We start from the raw sequence: 21436 nt of genomic DNA on the forward strand, positions 1-21436 counted from the left end.
TTTTTCTTTAATGACTGTCTTAGTATTTGTTGTAACTTCTTGGGTATGTTTATCTTTCTCTTTACTCTTAAATACTCCTCTTATTCTTTATAGAACTTTCATGGTGATCATAAATTCCTTTACTCTCTCCTGGTCATCGAAAGTTTTTGTTTCTCCAATTTTAATGGCTTTGCCTTGTATATTAGGTTGGGTTGACAGTTGTAATCTTACAGAATTTGAAATGCATCTTCCAATACATTCTGACTGTTAAGGCTTCTAGTGAAGAGCCAGCAGTTAATCGAATGGACTTCCCTTTAAGTATGACTTGGTATTTCTCTCGAGAGGCTTTCAATATACATTTGTTCTGTATATTTAGTGCTATAACTATGATATGACATGGGGAGTTTCTTTTTCTGTTTCTATCCATCTGGTGTTCTGTGAGCCTTTTGTCTCTGGATGGGCATCTTCTAGATTTGAGAAATTTTCTTCTATGATTTTGTTCAAAATATTTCCTATTCTTTTTGCATGAAGTTATTCTCCATTTATGATGATAATACATAGATTTTGCCTTTTTATGGTAGCCCAAATATCTTTTAAGTCACATTCACACACTTTAAAAGATTTGTCATTAATCTTGACAGACTGATCTGATCTCTCTGACTTGTGTTTGAGCCCTAAAATTCTGTCCTCTGCAAGATTCATTCTGTTACTGAGGCTTCCCAATAAATGTTTTAATTTACTTATTGTATTACTCATTTCCATCATTATTTTCATTTGGCTCATCTTCAGTGGTCGTATCTCTTTACTGAGTTCTATTTTTATCTCTTGAATTGACTTATTTAATCCCGTTGTTTGTGATCTCTTGAAATAATTTTGCATCCTCTTTGAGGTATTTTTAAAAATATATTTATAACTGTTCTTTTTTAAGTGTTTGGAATTTTATCTGGGTTGTCTTCATTCAGGGCCATTACTATGGAATTGGTATGTGTTGAAGATAAGTTGTCCTGGTTTTTCATTTTCCTTGTGTTTTTTTTTTGGGGGGGGGGCTGGGTCCTACCCATCTGGGGTTAGATCAGTGGGTAACATTTTTTGTTGTTGCTGTTGTTGTTTAATTTGGATGGCCTTTCTACTTTTAGTGGAGATGTTTGCAGATTTTAGGAGATACAGGTTTTAATTAGCGAGATGACATTTTCTTCTTTTAGTCTGTTGTTTAGGGAACCAGGCTCTATCCTCAACCTCACTGCAAGTTGAGTACTATTCTACTACAACAGTTGCAGTCCATCAAAAAAAACACCATAAAAATGGAATATCAATTGACTACAAAATGGTCATTCCTTGAGTACCAATTGTTATGGGTAGTAAAGAGACACCAATATTACTGCATGCACTGGTATATTAGTTATTGTGGGTAGGAGTATAGAGAATAAAGAGAAGTAAATCATAGTAGGAATGCTTATTCATAACTTGTTTCTCTATGGGAAGTAGAGGAAGAGAACATGCATAGCAGAGGGAATGCTAGAAGCAAAGAAAAAAGATGGGTTGGCAATGTGGAATTTTCATTAAAGGTACACCAAAAAGAGAGAGGTAAGGTTATATACTCAGTGTAGAACAGTCTATTTCTCAGAAGATTGGATCAAAGATATTGTAAACTAGGTAAGCCTGTGTTCTTTGTGAGACATAAAGAATGACAGATCTAGAGGAAAACAAAGGTATGAAGAATAAGGGACACAGGTGGCCTGCAGAGGCTGACCTTGGGCAATAATGAAGAGCCTAGAGGGTAGTAAGAGCTGAGTGGAGACTTGGTATGGGGTTTGATTCTCAACTGACTTCCTAACACACTAGGCAGACCTTGGGGTTGCGGTGGAAGTATAGGTGGGCTCCCTAATCATAAATGGCAAACCAAAGGTGAGACCAAAGTACAGGCAGGTTTTGAAACTTCAAAACTGGTAATTAACTCTTCTTTTTTTATTTATTTCATTTAAAACAATTTATTAAAAGTCTGCTTTTTATTATAATATAAATGACAACATTTCTTCTTTCCCCTTTCTCCCTCTAAACCTTATCATGTACCCCCTCCCCGCTTTCCTGCAAACTAATGGCCTCTTTTTTACTAATTTTTATCATATACAAGTTATATATGTACATATATATATACATATAATATATATATATATATATATGTATATATATATATATATATACATATTCCTAAATATAACCCACTCAGTTCGTATGATGTAACCTGTATGTATATTTTCAAGGCTGACCATTTGGCAAACAACTGGTGCATCTCTCCCACTCCCAGCTTTCCTCAGTTGCCTGTAGCTCTTTGCATAGGATTGAGACCTCATGAGCTTTTCTCCATTCGGTCTGCCATGTGTTCTAGTGTCATCCTTGTTCAGCTCACATTTAGACAGTCATATTGATGAGGCTTTATGGATATGGCTTCTGATGTTACCAGAAAACATGATCTCACAGCAAACTCCCTGGTTCTCTGCTTCTTGCAATCCTTCTGCCCCTGCTTTCAAACTATTCCATGAGCCAAAGGAGCATAAGTATTTATCTTACAGATTTATCATTTGGGACAGGGCTCTACAGTTCTGCATTTTGATTGGCTGGGGTTTTCTGCTGTGGTCTCTGTCTGTTGCAAAGAGAAGTTTCCTTGAGAAGGGGTGAAGACTGCCCTTCTCTGTGGGTGTGAGGGCAAATGTTTACAGACTGTTGTTAGGGATTATGCTGGGTTAGTAAAGTAGAAGTTGTAGATTCTTCTCCCATAACCATGACTTCACTGGCATTGAGTAGTTAGGTAGGTTTTCTAGGACCCAACACGGTCTCCCTCTTCTTAAGCAGGTCTTAAGTCCAATTAGAGAGCTGTTGGCTACTACCAAAGTATACATGCCACTACTGCATCCTTAACATTATTGTGTCATGCTGGTTGTTCTCATAGCTGTGTAGGAATGCTGGTGGCCTCCCTCTGGAAGCTTGTATAATATCTTCTGATATCATGAAAGCTAGTCTTCAAAGAGGGGGAGTTCAGGTCAGTTCCAGGCCAGGGTATCTCTGGGCTCTATTTCTTCAGCAACAAGGCCTGACCATCCACCTCTTGTGTGTGTGGGGGGGGGGGAGGTAACAAAGACAACAACAACAGACTGTATTTGAGGAGTCTCTGTGACAGTCCTACATAACACCTAAAAGAAAGCTGTTCATGGCTGCTACTGGAGTTTTAGTTAGATGGTCTTTGGCACTTGGAGGGAGCATTGTCAACCCATATAAGAAAAGTTTATTAAAATTCTGTATGTATAATTATGCACAGAATTACATGTATTGTAGGGTTTTTTAAGTTATTAGTTAATAGTATGATTCCTTGTGGCCTTTTCAGACATCCTTATTATTATTTACCAACATCTTTCCTTCTCCCATATTTACCTCCCTCCCCTTCCCTAAAGAGTCCCCCTTTTTGCATTTCCCCTGTGTGATAAGTAAATCTTAAGATTTGCTAGTAAAATAAGATTTTTTTAAATCCTTAAAATAGCATGTACAAATATATCAATGTGTTTGAAAATAGTAAATAGGTTTTTATCATATCTTTATCATCCAGAAGATAGATTTTTTTCTTTTTCCCATTCTTCACATGGTCACAATCCAGAATACCAATTCCTTCTTTTCATTGGCCTCCATAAATACAATGCCAGTTTGTTTTAGCTACCCATGATTATTTCAATTCAGATGACATGGTGTATTGTTTTGATTCTTACCTACCATTATTATTTTCATTGTGTTACCTTCAAGTTGATGGGAAATGGAAACACCACTTACTACTTAATTCATCCCATGCACTCAACAATGCAGTCATCATGTTATGGATTATTGCAATGTACAAAGTAACTGAATTTGTTTTGAGTAACAACTAACTCCCCTCTTCCTTGCATGTTATGGCCATTCAACAAAATAAGTTGATTTGAAAAGAAAATTGTACCTGTAAGCTACAAGTATATATTTTTGTTTCTTCTCAGCATTACTGGTCCTACAGTCTGACAATTCTGCTTACTGACTATAATCCAAGCACTAAAATCAGCTGCCATGAGCTGGGAGGGCAGGTGGAGCAAGAGATCTGGAAATTTCATTTTGTGCACACACTCAGTGATTTACTCACTTTAAAACTTAGGGAGAGTAATTAAATTGCAATCCATACTCCATGGTTGCTGTTGGTAAGTGTCTAACAGGGCTGCTGTGATGACTGAATTAACTAATGTCAGAGCGGGTTTCAGAGTCTGAAGGATAAGGACGGACAAACATCTATTGTCTTATTCATTTCAAAGAAAATTGTATATGAAAAGGAAGCTTTAATAATATAATATCCCAAAGCACATCCAAAAACGTTCCCAAATTAAAAACTACAAACATTAGCAGTTTTATTAGGCAATATATCAAACAATTTGGATTTAATAATTTCTCTAATTTTTTTTTTCAGAGAGGATTGTTTCATACTTATTCCACTACAACACAAGCAGGCCCACAGCAGTGATTCTTAGACGATGCTTATAGCTTTGGAAAAAGCAAAGGATGGTGGTTCATAGATGCTATCTCACTTCTTTTCTCTGTCATTTAGACTATTATCTTCCACTTTGTTAGCCTTAAGGATCCCAAATCCACTTGAATACACACACATCTGTGTGTGTACATTATATAACAAATTGCTATGTGTATATATATGTGTGTGTGTGTGTACATTATCTATGTATAATGTTGGCAAGTTATCTAATATAACTTATCCCAGATAATTTTGATGAAGTGATTAAGAAAATATAAATTTTGAAATTTGTGAATCATTAGGTTTTGAGAAGACTGACATCTAATTTAGTAACTGGCCAACAAAATCTTTGTTAGTCTATAACAGAATAGAAGTATACATCTGATTTTGTGATGCAAAGACTATCAATCAGTCGCTGAAACCCAATGCTTATACCTATTATAAGACTTGCTTAAATAGCATGTGATAACTGACCATTCAATACAACCAGTAATTGAAATAATGCCTTCTATATTTTTAAGAAATCACTAATTTAGTAGAATGAAATGTAATCTAGAATATAACCAAATCTGATATATTATACTGAACTACTAGCAATAAAGTGATAAAAATAATTTAAACATATACTGTATGCTATGGCTTCCATGTGGTATTTGATGAGAAAATAGAAAATAATATCTCTCCTACTTCAGCTCCATTGCTTTAAAAATGTAGGAATAAAATGATGCTTGTAAGGTAAGAGATCATCAGCAAAACGGATTAAAGTGTTTTTTGTGAATGTCCTTATTTTGCCATTGCTTATTTAACTCTACTATGTACAAAGCAATTATAGATCCTTCTTAAATGTTAAGGGTAAGGTCATTGAAAAGAGAGTAAACCATTTTTTGTTCTATTTTTAGAACTATACTGTAGAAGTAACTGGTGTTCACTACCTAATAACAGATTTTTGTTGTGAGATATCAGAACTAATTCAGGAAACAGGATGAAGTTAGTGTCTCATGAAGTACCATGACTCAGTTAAGACATTAAGGTATGGCATCCCACTGTGTAAGTGTTGTGGTGCTTCACAGTGAAGCTTGGCAATGGACAGTCATGGATCAGCTCTTAAACATCACCTATGAATGCCTCAGTATCAGAAATACATTACATAAGTCAGTTTGTTTTTGAAGAACAAGAGTTTTATGCTAGTTTAAGGAAGACATTTCCTAGAAATGTCAGAGAAGCTATGCCCATGAAGTCTCATCAGCAAGGCTTCGAGAACAAGACCAGAACATGGATGCCACCATTAGACATGCTAACATGAAAGGGGGAAATATCATAGAGCTTCAACACTAGACAAGACAAAAACCCTACAGGTAATTAACAAATGCTAAGATTGAGAGAGATAGACTTCCCCAGGGAAGAAGCCCAAAATTGTTTATCCAATACCAAGTGTTTAGCCCTGAGATCATATATATACACTTAATATTATACAGACAGAGCAAGTTGTATTTATATATTTAGGAATGTAAATATATAAACAATTACATACATACAAGCTATAGATTCGAAAGAGAGTATGGGAAGGGTTGAAGGGAAGTAAGGAAGGGTCAAAATAATGTAATTCTATTTAATTTTTTAATTAAAAAAAGCAAGTCAGACTTACATGATGGTCAACGATTTCTGCCAATTTCTTATCTGCCTTGGTGAAGAAATCTGGATACGGAAACATGGAAATATCTAATACAGAAGTATGATCCCTTAAAAAGAACACAAAAAAGATATGTCTAGCATTAGGTTTAGGTACTATCCTTAATGTTTAAGTTTTAAATTAAGTTTAAATTACATTTAAGTTGCAATTTACTATTAAGCATCTTGATGCCACTTTATTAAACTAAAGTGCTTACTCCAACTAGATTTCTGGTATGTTAGTTTTTAGTTTGTCAAAGTCATTTTGGATTACCAAAACTAACATTTTGGGGGATAAGATATAACATATAGAATGAAAACTAAAAAATAATAATTTTTTAAAAAAGATAATTCTCTTGTGCCAGATGCAAACTCAACAGCTGGCTGATACATAGCAAATGAGATGTAAGGGCACAAAGGGTAGAGTTAGGATATTGGAATATCATTCTACTCAGTGGGGAGATGAACATGCCCATCTTTCTCTGACGCAACCCTGCCACCTTGAGAGCTCTAAGTGAGGCCTAAGCCTACAAGTTTGACCTAAGAAATGATGAAAACATGATGTGATCTTCATATTTCTTTAAGTTCGTTATATTGCTGTGATACTTTAGCAAGAGTTTGTAAATTTGCTGCTATTATAAAGCTGGTCCCCCAACTAAGGCAGATTTAGAGCCAAATTGTCCACATAATAATTCTACTATTAAAGATACTATGAAAAAATAGTGCATAGTGAAAAATATGTAAAGAAATGAAATGGTGGGAGAGTGGGGAGGCTTGAGAAGAAAACAGAGTTTTAAAAAGAAAGGCTTAGGGAAGAAGCCAGGGAAAGAAAACTCCTGAGAAATTTCAATATCCCCAAATGCAGTCTGATCAATATATTAGTTTGGAGTTATTAATTTTCTCATATTTGTTGCCCATTTCATTCTAACAAGCTCTACATTCTTGATTTCCATTGCCCCCTTGCAGAACCACGGTTACTGTTCCATCCTGCAGCAAACCCTTTCCAGATCTCCATCTACCTCCACCACAATGCTCCCTTCCCTGTAAATTGTCATCATCTCTCATCTGGACTCAAGTTTCTTCTTTAGAATGTGTTACTCCATGTGGTGGTTTGAACAAGAATGGCCCCATGGGTTGATGTGGTTGAATACTTGATTCCCAGTTGATAGAACTCTTCAAGAAAGATTAGGAAGTATGCCCTTGTTAGAGGAGTCATGTAACTGTAGGTGGCCTTTAAGGTTCCAAAAACCCATGCCACTCCCAGTTAGCTCTTTCTCTGCATAGTGGTTGTGTCTCGAGCTGTTAAATAAATGATAACCAAGCTATATTCCATAGACCCTGAGAGGTTATATATAGATGAAGGGACTAGGAGAGAAAATAGAATATATTTTATGGATGGACCAGGGGCAGGGGGTGAATTGGAACAGGAGGATCAGGTGGGGAGGGGGAAGGGAGATAGGTTTAAAGGAGGGAATGCATGGAGAGACATCTAGAATTGAGGGGCATTCAAGGGGTGATACAGAAACCTAGTTCAGTGGCAACTCCCTAAAATACATGAAGGCAATCCTAATGAAGTCTCAAAATATAGAAGGAGATGGAGTCCCTACTGGCCATCTTTTGTCACCAAACAAAGTTTCCAGTACCAGGACTAGGTTTCATCTAGTTGGTAAAGGGGTTGGCCAAAAGGATTCCTTGGAAATCCCCAAACGACCCAGCTATTTCCAAGAAGATAGATTGCTCTCTCCACAGACTGATAGCAGTGCACCATTGCTGAAGGCAACACCCACACAACTGAACATGGTGCCTACACAGAACCTTCACCACTAGGTTCTAGTGTCTTTGGGATGGAACAGTACTCTGAATGCTACCAAAAGAGAACCATAAACACCAACTGAGCTACAAAGCCTTTGATCTATAATGCTGTCCTGCCTGCAAAATATGCTCAGGCAATGGTGGCACAAAGCTTGTGGGAGTAACCTGCTGTGGAATATCTTTCCGTACGCTGTGAATATGTGTGGCTCCCATTGGTTAATAAATAAAGCTGCATTGGCCTATGGCAGGGCAGGATGGAGCCAGGTGGGAAATCCAAGGGAGAAAGAGAGAGAGAGAGAGAGAGAGAGAGAGAGAGAGAGAGAGAGAAGAAAGGTGGAATCAGGAGACACTGCCAACTGCCTCCAGGAGAAGCAAGATATGAGAGAAGAAGTAATATCACGACATGGCAAACATAGATTAATAGGAATGGGTTGAGTGAAGTTGTAAGAGCTAGCTAGCAAGAAACCTGAGCCATAGGCCATACAATTCATAATTAACATAAACCTCTGTGTGTTTACTTGAGACCAAGTGGCTACGGGACCAGGCAGGACACAGAGAAACTTCTGTCTACAGAAGTAAACCAACATCTGATTTGACTTAAGGCCCACTCCACAAAATGGAACCCATGGCTGATACTGCTTGAGCTACCGAGAAACAGAGACTAGATAGCCCAGAGACCAAGGATAAAAACAAATACTACTGGTCTTAAAAAACAAAAATAGTAATAAAATGGCTTGAACTGACATTCCCCTATGCTCACGGATCAGTGCCTTGTTCAGACGTTATTATGTCTGAATTCAAGTTATTCAGACCATTCGGATCATTGCTGTCAGAGAAGCTTCCTCCTGCAGATGGAAATAAACATGGAGACTCACAGTCAAATATTACACAGAGAGAGGAAGACCTTGAAACACACAGCTTTAAAAGAGATGTCTCCATAAAATCTCTCCTCTCAGAGCTCAGGGAACCCTAGAAAGAGGAGAAAGAAAGAGCCAGGAGGGATGGAGGACACCAGGAGAATGAGGCCCTATAAATCAACTGAGTAAAACTCATATGAGCTCACAGAGACTGAAGCAGCAAACACAGGACCTGCACACATCTGCACAAGGTCCTCTGTAAATATATTATAGCTTTCAGTTTAGTATTTTTGTGGGACTCCTGGGTATATGAATGATGGGCCTCTGATTCTTGAGTCTGTTCTTACGGCTCTTTTCCTTCTGTTGGTGTTTGCCTTGTCCAACTTCAATGGGATGGATTTTGTTTTATTTTATTATTTTGTTATGTTTTGCTGTTATGTTCTTTTTTGATGAAACAGAAATGGAATGAATCTGGATGAGAGCATGAACTTGGGTGAGTAGAGGGAGGGGAAACTGTAATCAGGATATATTGTATGAGAAAAGAATCTGTTTTCAGTAAAAGGGCAAAATATGTAAGCTTTCAGGTAATGGTGGCTATGGACTCACCCTCCGAAGCTGTAAGACTCAAAAAATCTTTCCTCTATAGGTTTTCTTGGTCATGGTGTCTCATCACAGCAGCAGAAAAGTAACTAAGACAGGCGTTGATACCAGGGAGTGAGATAGTGCTGTGATGGGCCCTGATCATACTATTTGGGGGGGGGGGGATGTGGAAGACGTTGGGACTTTGGGCTAGAAAAATAGCTGAAGACTGTAAGCAGGGCTTAATGAACCATCCTAGCAGGAACGTGGAAGACAGCTAAGGGCAATATGAGCTATGGATGCCCAGCTCAAGAAGTTTCAGAGGGTAACAAGATTAGCAACTGGCTAGCATCATTTTTGTGATATTTTAGCAAATAGTATGGCTTTTTTTTGCCCTTGTTCTAGGAATATACCTAAAGCTAAACTGAAAAGTTTTGGACTAATTTTGTTGGCAGAGGAGATTTCAAGACAGCCTGATATTGACTCTGTTGCTTGGTTATTAGTGATTACTCTTGCAAAGATCTATAATGAAAAAAGAGCAAGCAAAGCAAAAAAAAAATGTACAGTTTGAAAAGAAAAAGAGCAAGAAGAAATTTAATGCTAGAGCCAAGTCTGATGCTCAGAAAGATGAGAAGTTTAAAGAAAGGCCTGATGGTGAATGGAACAAAGGGAGTGGTATCCTCAGAGCAAGATCCCATCCAGATAAACTTCCAACTTGTAAGAAGGAAATGTAAAAAAAAAAAAACAAAAAAACAAAAAAAAACAAAACAAAAACTTCTCTTCCTAAGCTTATTCAGTAAAGAAAAGCAACAGATCAAAGCTTGTGCAAATGTAATTCAAGGGGAAGACCAGATTCCATCCCAAGCAGGCTTTAGAGTCATGAAGGACACAGCAGTAAAGGGGTTGTGGAATCTTCCTCCATGGTTAATCTTCCTCCATGCTGCTGAGGGCAGGAGGGGAGGGGAGCTCCCTGCATGGAGGCTCTGAGAGGACATTGTGTGAAGCTGTGAAGGTGAAGCCTGTATTGTGTTGGAGAACTCAAAATGTTGGAAATGTCAGAGCCATGGGATACCTGGCAGAAGACCTGAAGATGGGGAATGGAACTAGCCCAAGTAAGAGAAATGTGTTTATTGGTGAAATTATTAAGGCCACTCCACGTAGTTAAAAGGGAGGTTTATTTTGTGGGGTAACTTACAAGTGAAGGGATAGTTTACAGGGTCTGGGAAAGGTGTGGCGCAGTCTGGCAGTATTCTCTGGAGAACTCTACTTGGTCTGTCTCCAGCATCCAGGGTCCAGGAACTAAGATAGCCAGCGCATCTGGAGCTCAGGTCTTTAAGGTCGTCTCTTGGCCCCGCCTTGTAGGCATGACAGTTACCTAAGCCTCAATGGGGGTTGGAACTTCCAGATCAAAGCTGGAATGGCTACCCACTACATTTCCCCCTTTTGTCTAAATAAGAAGGTTCTAACCTAATACAAGACTATATACAAAGGAATGGTTATCAAATATTATCAAGGAGTAATGAGGGATAATGACCTAGATAAGATGGAACTACAACCAATGCAAACCATATCAAGCAAGAAACACATATTAAAATCCAGAGAAGTCTAGAGCGTAGGTAAATGGCATGTTACAAAGATCATTCCAAAAGGTGTCCTATCCTAAAGAACCTGAATCTAATACTTAATATGTTCTATCTAAAATAATACACACACACACACACACACACACACACACACACACACACACTAAGTTGTAACTATAACTGCTAGTCTTCAATCCCATCAAAGACCTGAGAAGGAATATAATGGTACCTGAGAAATGGAAGATGGATGCAAGCAACTTTCGGGAATCTTGCAAGAGTAGACAGAGACAGCTGGCAGCCTGGACAGTCACCTAATGTTTCTCAGCATTGTTGGTGTGTTCAAATTGGCTACAGGCCTAGAGTATCTGACAGACCATTTTCAGAAGCAGAAATTCTGAAAGACCATCTTACCCTGTCTTGGCAGAGTTCAGAGGTCACTTTTTCCTTGTGTCCCGCTTGTCCAGAAGTATTGTCAGCAGTTGAGGCAAGGGCAGTTCTTTGCCCAGTAGGCCATTTTGTGCCCAGAAGACAAACTTCCAAATGGAAATGTCTTAGAAGCCCAACGTTCTCTCAGGATCAAATTGGTGCTGCCAGGAGCAATTATGTCTCACGTCAACAGAATTCTAAGTTATTTAAATGCCATATTCTCTAGGTCTATGAAGTGTTTGAAGATTACCTGTCCATCCGACCTATGTATCTGTAAATATGGATAACTTAACTAACATAACTATAGAGATGACAAGTATAGGTGACTATAAATCTATGTCTTATCTACCGAAATAACCTAAGGACTAAGGCTTCATGTAAACAAGGTAAACAGTCTGTAAGCAAATGTATGGTAAAGGACGATGACTTCAAAATTATGACAATACACAAGATATTTATGACAGAGGTAGGAATGTATAGTGCGATATGCAATATGACAATAATCTTAAATATATATCAATATATAGAATATCCTAAACAGAAGTAGAATGTACATACAGTATGACAGATATAAATTTACATTTGTATCAATATACAAATATTTCAAATAAGAGTAGAAATTACCCACTACATGTGTTGCGTTTAGAAAAGCTTGGAGAGAAGAGCCATCTCAGCCCTTTGATACCTGACACAGAAGTACAGGATTTGAAGTTTTCCCTGCTGGGTTTCAGCCTTGCTCCAGTATGTGGTCACAGTTCTCCCATGCTTCCTTTTGGAATGGCAATACGTATTCTGTGACATTGTGTTGGAAGTATGTAGTTTGCTTATTTTTTATTTGAAAAGGTTACAATTAAGAAGTTGCCTTGATTTGGACTTTCTACCTGTTCACTATCTCCCCATTAACTACCATTATGGAATCCTGACATATATTATGTATTTGTGGAAGTGGTTTCATAATATGATTCCCAGTTGTCTTATTTCTCTACCTCATAAGTTCACTTGCAATTGCTTCATCATCCCTGTCCCCCTCACTGTTGTTAGTTCGCATATGTTCTCAATTGTTTTCCTAGTCTCTTCTCTGCTCTTCTTTCGTGCTCATTAGGTTAATACTTTTCACTCAAGCCCAGTGTCATAGTATTTGATCCTTCAGGGACCTTTTCTTGGTTACACTCATCTCAGCTGTAACTTTACATTTATCATGAGCCTATGTGAATTTAATGTTTTCCCAAGTAGCTGCCTGACCAAGAAGGTTTTTTATCAGTTTTCTTATCAGTCTCAAGTGCCCAAGACAGTGTCAGTAAATACCCCATGATGTTTTCATGTTTCCCAGATGATTGATGAACAAGTGAAAATTTTAATGTGCTTTAACCCTCTATGTTTTCTAATCCAGTATTAGAAGCCCAGCCCATAAATACTCAGAGGAGTGGTACCCAATGATGCAAGAGGATCACAATCAGGAGACAGGTTCAGAGTGAAGCAGATACTTGGTTCAAAGGAAGCAACATGCCACCAGGGAACATGGAGTGCCCCCTCCAACCCCGTAATATTGAAAAGCAGCATGGGCAGAAGAGCATTGCACTCTCCTCTCACTGCTCTATTAAAACATTAAAGAGAAAGGTGTCTCTAGAAAGCTGGGAGTTGGAGGACAGACAAGGGCTGACACTTGGGTTAACTATATTCATCCCACAAAAGCTAGGCATTTCCAAATTCAAAGAATTATGCTAAGTACTGTGAAGAGCAAGATAGAATCTTAAAAATTATTTAAAGGTTAAAAGCATTTAAGTAAGTTGTCTCAAATTCCTTCTTAAATAATATATACAAATTTTAAGTGCAAATTATATAGTGCTAAAAGGAAATTTTAAAAGGAAAACTTAAATGAATCTGTTTATATATTTGTGGTTTCTAGTTATATTGGTTGATTCATTCACACCAAAAACAAAACAAAACAAAACAAAACAAAAACGCATGGATAACAATGACTGTAAGACAATATAAGAGTGAAGGAAGCATTCAGTGAAATAATGAAAATCATGTTAAGCATATGATTTTGCTTCCATTGTATAGCTTTACTGTATTTTTAATTTGGAAAAATAATACTTCTCACCTCAAGGAGGTAAAGTATGCCTCAAACACTGTACAAGGATCAGCTGTAACATTGTTACATTATCAACATAATGTAAAGGAGGCTTTTAGCTCATACTTATCAATTACAGCACAAAGGAATGAATAAAAGAAAGCAATTGTGATGAGTCTTTAATGAGATGAAGTATTTTGGTGTTTTATAGTGAGAAGTAGAGAAACAGTTTTCCTGCAATTCATTGTTTCATAGTTCTGGAATGTTAGTAGTTAGTTCCTCCAGCAGTTCCAACGGGTGTGTAATGTTGGGGGAAAGGGGAGCATGCTTCTGGCTTCTCTCTTAGCTTTTGGGGGGATTGGCTATCCTTGACATCCCCTAGCTGGGGAAATACATTATCCTCATGTATCTCTCTTCCCAAGGGCACTTTCTTGTATGCCTCCATGTGTCTACTTTTCTGGTTCACAATGGTAGCTTTTTCAAGAGCATAGGAATACTGTCATCAGATTTAACATGACCAAAATAGCTCTAATGTTGTCCCAGTCTAACTAAGCTTTAGGTGGGTGCCTTTTAGGCTACAGGCTCCTAGCATCTCCCTAGTTTTATAACCCAGGATATTTTTTTCATGGACCTAGAGCCATTCCTTTAACTATAACCATCAATGAAGTTAACCACCATTCATCAGTTTCTGTGGGAAGGCCGGTAGCCTTGGATAAGTTACAATCAACTAACACATAAAATGAACCACTTTCTTCTCTGCACTTTCCTACCATCTTACAAACGCTCCTGGTTTTTGCTTCAGGTAATCTGAAGTTCCAGTTCTTCCTCCTGTTGAGCGTTCTCGAGTAGAACCCTATCTGCCTGCTTACTATACCCATTACAATATTTCCTTGATGCACCTGCCTAACCAAGCATGATCTTATCTTCAGATCCTCATATCCATCAAATTTGTAAAGACTTCTTTTGTTTCCCAGTAAAGACACATCCAAAGGCACTAAGAGTTGGGGTTAGGTAGCATGTTTGGGAGAACTCAGGTTGACACACTACAGACTACACAATATAGTGACAGAACAGTGGGAGGGAATACAGAAGGTTGATATGGGGAGAATTATGAAGACCAGGTATGGCTGGGGCCCAAAATGCAGTGAGGATGAGTGCCTCCCTCCTTCCCTTAGTCACTAACACAGCACTCATTGCAAAGAGGATGTTGTCCTAAGGATTGAAAAAATGACAAGAGAAAGAAAGTATTAGATACTGCCATCCAAAGCTTCTGTGTTCTCATGGAAACACATGCAGACATCTACAGGACCCTGAGAAACTGTTGTAAAATGGTGTAATACAGTTTTTGAGTTACAAAGTGGTAAAATATCTTCCTGAATGGATTCTGTGTGGTTGTTCTAATAGAGCTGTTGAGCTAGATGAAAAGTCACACTTGTGACCTCCTCAGTTTCTTTCATATGTCAAGGATGAGGAACACACATGGATGCTTTCCAAAAGGTGTGACTGATGATAGGATTCTTTATGCAGTGTTGTCCCTGAGTGAGAGTTCTGTCAGGCAGGACACAGGGGACAGGTGGCACACACAGATCAAGGCCTCTATGACCCAGGAAATGAAAGACTATTGATGACATCTATTAAGATGTTGGAAACCTCGCAGGATTGGTGACACAAAATTAGATGCAAAGCAATCAACAACCCAGAATTGAGGAAAAAAGCATTAAAAAAGTAAGTGCCACATTCACAGCAAAGTTTTCTCTCGCTGGGTTTGCTTCGTACTTGGAGAAAGGTGAAAGGCAAGTATGTGTTTTCAGAACTTTTAGAATAGCACAGAATGCAAACTTGGAAGTCCTGAATCTGCAAATTGGGAAAGACTTTTCATAAATATCTCAGTCTCTCATTTGGATGTCATGAAAATCTATAATTTGAAATTATATATGAATCATAAATAGGTTTAAACTAATAGTTAGATTCCCCTTGAGTCAGATCAGCCAGCCATCAGTTAGACAAGCATCCTCCCAATAATCAAGTTAAAACACAGAAGAAGGTAATTGTTTTTGGATGCACTGAGTATCCACCAGATTTATATATTCTTTAAAAAAATCTATTTATCTTTATTTAATATGTATGGGTGTTTTGCCTGTATGTACGTGTGAGCAGTGCTGAGGCCAGACAAGGGCTTTGGATTCTCTAGAATTGGAATTTCAGACAGTGGACAGCAACATAGGTGCTGAGAATTGAACCTGGGACCTCTGCAAGAACAACACATGACTTAAAATGCTGATCCATCTTTCCAACCCCCATTGATTTCTAACTTTTCATACATATATCTCAGCATTCATTAAAAATCAGCAAAACATAAAAAAATAGAAAACTCATATGGAAATTGTAAACATGGACTTCTAAATAACTATGACAGCCAGGCTGAGGGTGGGCACAGCAGTAGAGCAGTTTGTCTAGTGGGCATAAGGTGCCAGGTTTGTTCACCCTCCACCATTCCAAAAGGGAAAGAAAAGAAAATGATAAGAATGTTCAAATAAAATAGTGAGAAACAGAGAATTTCACCAGAAAATAGGATCGTATATTATTAGGCTTATAGTCTAATAATCTACATATTAACACTAGAATGGAAAAAGTCAACACATGAAATGTAAGATTTATCAGAATGATATAACTATAAGCAGAAAAGAAGATTGGCAAGTGAGAAGATTTTTTAAAAAGTAGAAATGAAAAAATAAAAAATAAAAATAAAGTAGAAATGGATGTGCTAGAGTAAGGACAAAAGAGCAAGGGAAGAGAAGAGATGGCCATGTTAATGTTCAACATCACATTCTTACCATAATGGAAAGCTGGAAATAGCCCAGATTTTACCCGAAAATATGTGGTTTTTTTTATTTTAAGTATAACAAATGAATGAACCACATAAAAAGATTAAACAAAAAAAAAGATATAAGAAAATATACAGCATAATTTTACTTATACATATTAAAACCATATAAAATAAATATTGCAGTTTTAAGAATGCACAGAGTTGAAGAAAATAATTTTTAAAAAAAACAGAAGAATGACATAAAATTTATAATAGTTTTACTTTTTGCAATGAAGAGGAAGAAAATCAGCTGAAAAGAGATACACAGAGAGTTTCCCTCACCACAGTTTGCAGAAAATAAGACCAGAAATCAGAATTCAAACTGATCCCAACTTTCTCAAGGCCCTGAAAGCCCCTGAGTATGTCTACAATGCCTTCCCTACAATGCAGTGCTGAAGCTCAGCTAGCCTTAAGAAAAGAAGACCTGAACATTTCTCTTCATTTTTCTTAAGAACCATGCTTAGAAACTAAATATTTCAAATCTTTTGGGGCATATTCAACTATAATTTTCAAACTCAATAGCCCACCTGTCAGATTTAATTTTTCATACATTTCTCAAAAAGGAGGTTTAAAATTAGGTGATTTTCTGAGTGCTTAAGGCAAAGATCTTTATCCCAGTTAATTTTTTTTTTAATTTTCTATTTGGGATGGCTGAGTGATGCAAATTGTAAATCATGTCTAATCATACTTTGAATATTACTTTTATTTTCTTTGCCTCAACTGACTCACCCAAGCACAGTCTCAAGTTTATATGCCGCTGCTTAGAAAGGATAAGATTTAAGGTATTCTACAGGAAACAGCATTTAAAGAAACTACAGAAACATTACCATCAAAGACAAACTAACACCAAGCCAGTTTTCTTGGCTACTTCTAAAAGGTAGACTGTAAGTAAAGGTTTATTCTCAACTGGCTATGGTTTATACCACCACCTGTGCCCACACTTACATTCTCTAGTAACAACTGAACAGAGACTTTGTGCTGTTCTCTAGATTTTAAGCTGTTGGTAGGGCTGATGAGCAAAGTTCTCATAACTACTTAATGTGGAAAACAGTCAGAGGGAGACTCTGGGGTCACTGGACCTCTGACATTCCCAATAAGGCTGTCTCAGGAGCTCTGTCTAAGACACTGGCTTCTATAATTTCAGTCCCAATATTCCCTGCCAGCCAGACTTGATCTAATGGTTTCCATATAAATTTCTGCAGGAGAGATTCAAGCACCTTTACCATGTTGAATAGAGCTTACAGAAGCAACAAAGCAACACATAATAAGTGATTTTTAACATTTTTTTTCAACTGATGGTCAAAATACCCTGTATACATGCTCCACGGAAGCAATTCTTTCTATATTTCTAGACATAAAATGCTCCAGTTTGGAGCTAAGCAAAATCTGCTGATACTCTTACATTGCCCACTCACTAAATGCCTTCCTGCAGTTTGTCAACAATCTCCTAAATCAATTTATAGATCAGAGTCTGGGGCCTTTTCATTACTTGAAGTGTAGACACTAATCTGTGTGATTTTCACAACAGGGTTGGAATGTGCTTGATGTAAAAATAAAAATTAATGTCAGAAGATCCAGTCAGGCAGACATATGCAAAGTGGTTTCACAGAGCGGGTGACATGGTGCTCCCCCGAGAAGTGTGGCTGCAACAGCACCTCTGAAGTGAATCAGGAGAATGAGGAGTTAGTAGAGAGGTTGCTGTGGGATGTCCTGTATGCTGTGAATATATGTTGCTATGACTGATTGATAAATAAAACACTGATTGGCCAGTAGCCAGGCAGGAAGGATAGTGTAGGCAGGACAAGTAGAGAGGAGAATGCTGGGTGGAAGAAGGCTGAGTCAGGGAGATGCTGCCACCACGAGGAGAAGCATAATGTAAGATACCGGTAAGCCACGAGCCACGTGGCAAGGTACAGATTTATAGAAATGGGTTAATTTAAGATATAAGAACAGATAGCAAGCAGCCTGCCATGGCCATAGTTTATAAGTGATATAAGTCTCTGTGTGTTTACTTGGGGGACGTGAGTGGGAGAGATTTGTCCTGGCCGTGGGCCAGGCAGAACCAGGAAATCTTCAGCTATAAGAAGTTACTGAGAACTGGACTGCCTATGATGCAAAGGCTCTGCATGTGGCTGTGCGTGTGACGTAAGTGGCTGTGCATATGAAGCAGGTGAGAGTAGCAATGCATCCTGAAAGGCAAGACCGGCAAAGCACGAGGGATGCTTTCCAACTTGAATTTTAGTGGCTTTGTTTGATTGGTTGGTATTTGTACGTTTGTTTGTCTTTTCATTGTTGGGGGGCATGTTGTTTGGTTTGGTTTGGGTTTGGGTTTTATTTTATTGTTTTGGCTTTTTGTTTTGTTTTGTTGGGGTTTTTTGTTAGTTTGTTTTTACATTCATTGAAATTGGTGGCTCTCTTGGACTGTTAGGATATTGTCATTATCAACCTGGGAATACTCTAGACACTTTTCTGTTTTCTCTTGGGACTGACCCTTGCTTCCTATCTGTTTCCTGACCCAGTTCCTTATGAGGGAGCAGAGTACGAAGTTAAAATATAACTAGTGAGCAGAAGTTAGTAATGTGAAGCCTGACACTGCATTATCAGATTCAATAGACTGTGGTGGGATATATTTAGGTATCATTTGTTATCTTAACTCTACCCAAACAGAATAAATTTTATATGAAATCTTCCTAGCTAACCAAATATTACCAACCAAATATATCCCGGGACAGTTACAGTTCTAGAGTTGGTATAATTAGTTTTCAATACCCTGAAGCAAGTGTTTCTCGGTCTCCTTGCTTCTAGTGCGTGATATCGTCATCATCATTTCAAGAAAATGATGTTAACCAAGACACTGCCTCCATTTTCTTCATGCGCCTCTTGTCAAGTCTTTGTGTTTATGACCAAAATAATACAAAGACAGTTGGAAGCTCTGGTTGGGTTGCTGGGAATGGTGAAAAATGATTCTTGTTATGGAGTGATTGCGTAGTGATTATAATAGTTGTATAATGCTACATAACAAATTACCCCCAAATTAGCAGGCTAAAACAACAGACATTTATCTTCTCAATTTTTCTGGGTCAGGAATTTGGGCAGTGCCCAACATAGAAAGGCACTGTCGCCAGGTACCTCAGACATCTCAAAGCTCAGTCAAGTGAGCAGCCACTTATGACTTTACTCACGTGACTTTGCCAAGCCTCATGACATTATTGGTTGTTGGTCAGACTCATCAATATCTTGCTACTTCAGTCTGTCCTGAGAGCAGCTCAAAATGTGGCAATTGATTTTCTTCAGGCCAAGTGCCTCCAAGACAGAAGTAACATTTTGCTACCTAACCTTGGAAGTGGTTTCTCATCACAAATGGCCCACTCTACTCATTAGAAGTTAAGAATTAAGTTCATACCACGTCCAGTGAAACCTATTAGACATCGACATGTATACTTGGGAGTCAAGGATTACTGGGGATCATTGTAGAGCTGCCCTCTCTGGAGTCAAGCCCTTTTCTGAGAAAAATCCCAGGATGCCAGCACGTGTGGGCCTTTTCTGCTGCACTCAGAAGAGGGCATCAGATAGTGTGTGCCTGGGTGTGTCATTCCGAGTCATGAGGCGAGGAGGAAAAGGAGTTATAGACAAGCAAGGGCTCCAAATCCAACCACAGTTTTAGATGACGTCTTTATTTTTATCCGGGACTACGGCCTTGTAGTCTTTGAGCTTCTAAGCAGGAAAGCTGTATGATCAGAATTCTGTTTCAAAAATCACTGCTCTGACGATTGTGCAGATTGAACAAGAAATACTTGGCGATGTGGGACCATTTCTGAACCAATTGAAGTAGAATGGCGGTGGTAATTATGAAAGATTGGAAGAGTGATCTTAGCAGAAGAGCAATTGATTGCCATAGCAACTATACAGATTTGGAGGAAGAAATAGAAGGATGTAAAGGGTATGCTTTCCCCTCTCTTTCCTGCCTCTGAGTGACTTCTTTGCTGCTGCAGAACATACTTAACAGTATGCAACTTTCAGTTTCAGACTCAACTACCGGGGATGCCAAACTTGAGTGTCCCATGACTGTCTTACTCTAGAAGCTTTCAGTTATGATGTATTGTTTTGGGGGAGCATGTTTCCATAATTATAAGATACACTGACATTATTAGTAATAGTAACTAGCAACACGTCTGGCCATTATCCCTTCTTATTTTCAGAGTTGTAGGTTGACACCAGGGCTTCATGCATGCCAGGCAAACACTCTTCCACTGAGTGACGTCCACGGTTCCAAATTATTATTTTAAAGTAGAATATCCTGGGCTTGGCTTCTCCCTCTCATTCATTACAGTATGGCTCTTGAATAGAATCTGATTAGTGGAGCCAGCATGCTGAAAACTGAGCACAATCTGGAAGCTGGATTTTCTGAAGCAATACAATGATCTAGGAGTCATTGGAGCTATGTTTAAAATGAGAACTATTTAAATGGAAGTGGAGAAAGTGCTTTTCAGATTCCTGAATCTAAAAGCAGACACAACCATTTGGTTTTAAGACAACACAGGTCCAAGCATCACAAGGTGTCTGACACTGTAGCACCAAGGAGACGCTTTCACCCTCCCCACATCTCATCGCTGATACTTATAATTAGACTCTAGAAAAGTAATTTAAAAAGCAAATAGAAGAAAACTGAGGGGTAGAGATTGTAGTATATCACGAATAAGAGTCTGCTGAGGAGGAAAAGAAGAAAGCTGGTGGTTGAGGAGAGGGGACTAGAAAGGCCCGAGTTTTCAGATATAGTGAGAGTTACCATCACTGGAATATCTGAGATCCAGGAAAGACAGGTAGGAGAATGCCACATCCAACTCTCACAAGCTAGTTCTTCTGTTTTACATGACAATGGCCATCTTGAATCAGAGCTACTGAGCTGTGGTGACCACCCTCAGAGGACACTCATGAGGTCAGGCCTACTAACTCTTCCTGGGGATACAGGTGGAGGCTCATGAGAATCTTGGACCTAAAGGGATTCTAGGGCTCATGGGGCTCATGAGGATGCCAAGGTTCAAGACCACTTATGAGCTCCGC

General features: G+C 38.3%; 1 protein-coding gene across 3 annotated transcripts in view; it reads right to left on the bottom strand.

Moving 5' to 3' along the window:
• Tmem232 (transmembrane protein 232) overlaps nucleotides 1–21436 on the bottom strand; it is a 232505-nt gene that overhangs the window by 9271 nt on the left and 201798 nt on the right. For all 3 annotated transcript variants that reach the window (XM_059278233.1, XM_059278235.1, XM_059278236.1), the window contains one exon: nucleotides 6156–6249. In XM_059278233.1, coding sequence (XP_059134216.1) covers nucleotides 6156–6249 — 94 coding nt within the window. The remainder of the gene's footprint in view (nucleotides 1–6155; nucleotides 6250–21436) is intronic.

This window comes from Peromyscus eremicus, chromosome 13, assembly GCF_949786415.1.
Source record: "Peromyscus eremicus chromosome 13, PerEre_H2_v1, whole genome shotgun sequence".
Classification (NCBI taxonomy): Eukaryota; Metazoa; Chordata; class Mammalia; order Rodentia; family Cricetidae; genus Peromyscus; species Peromyscus eremicus.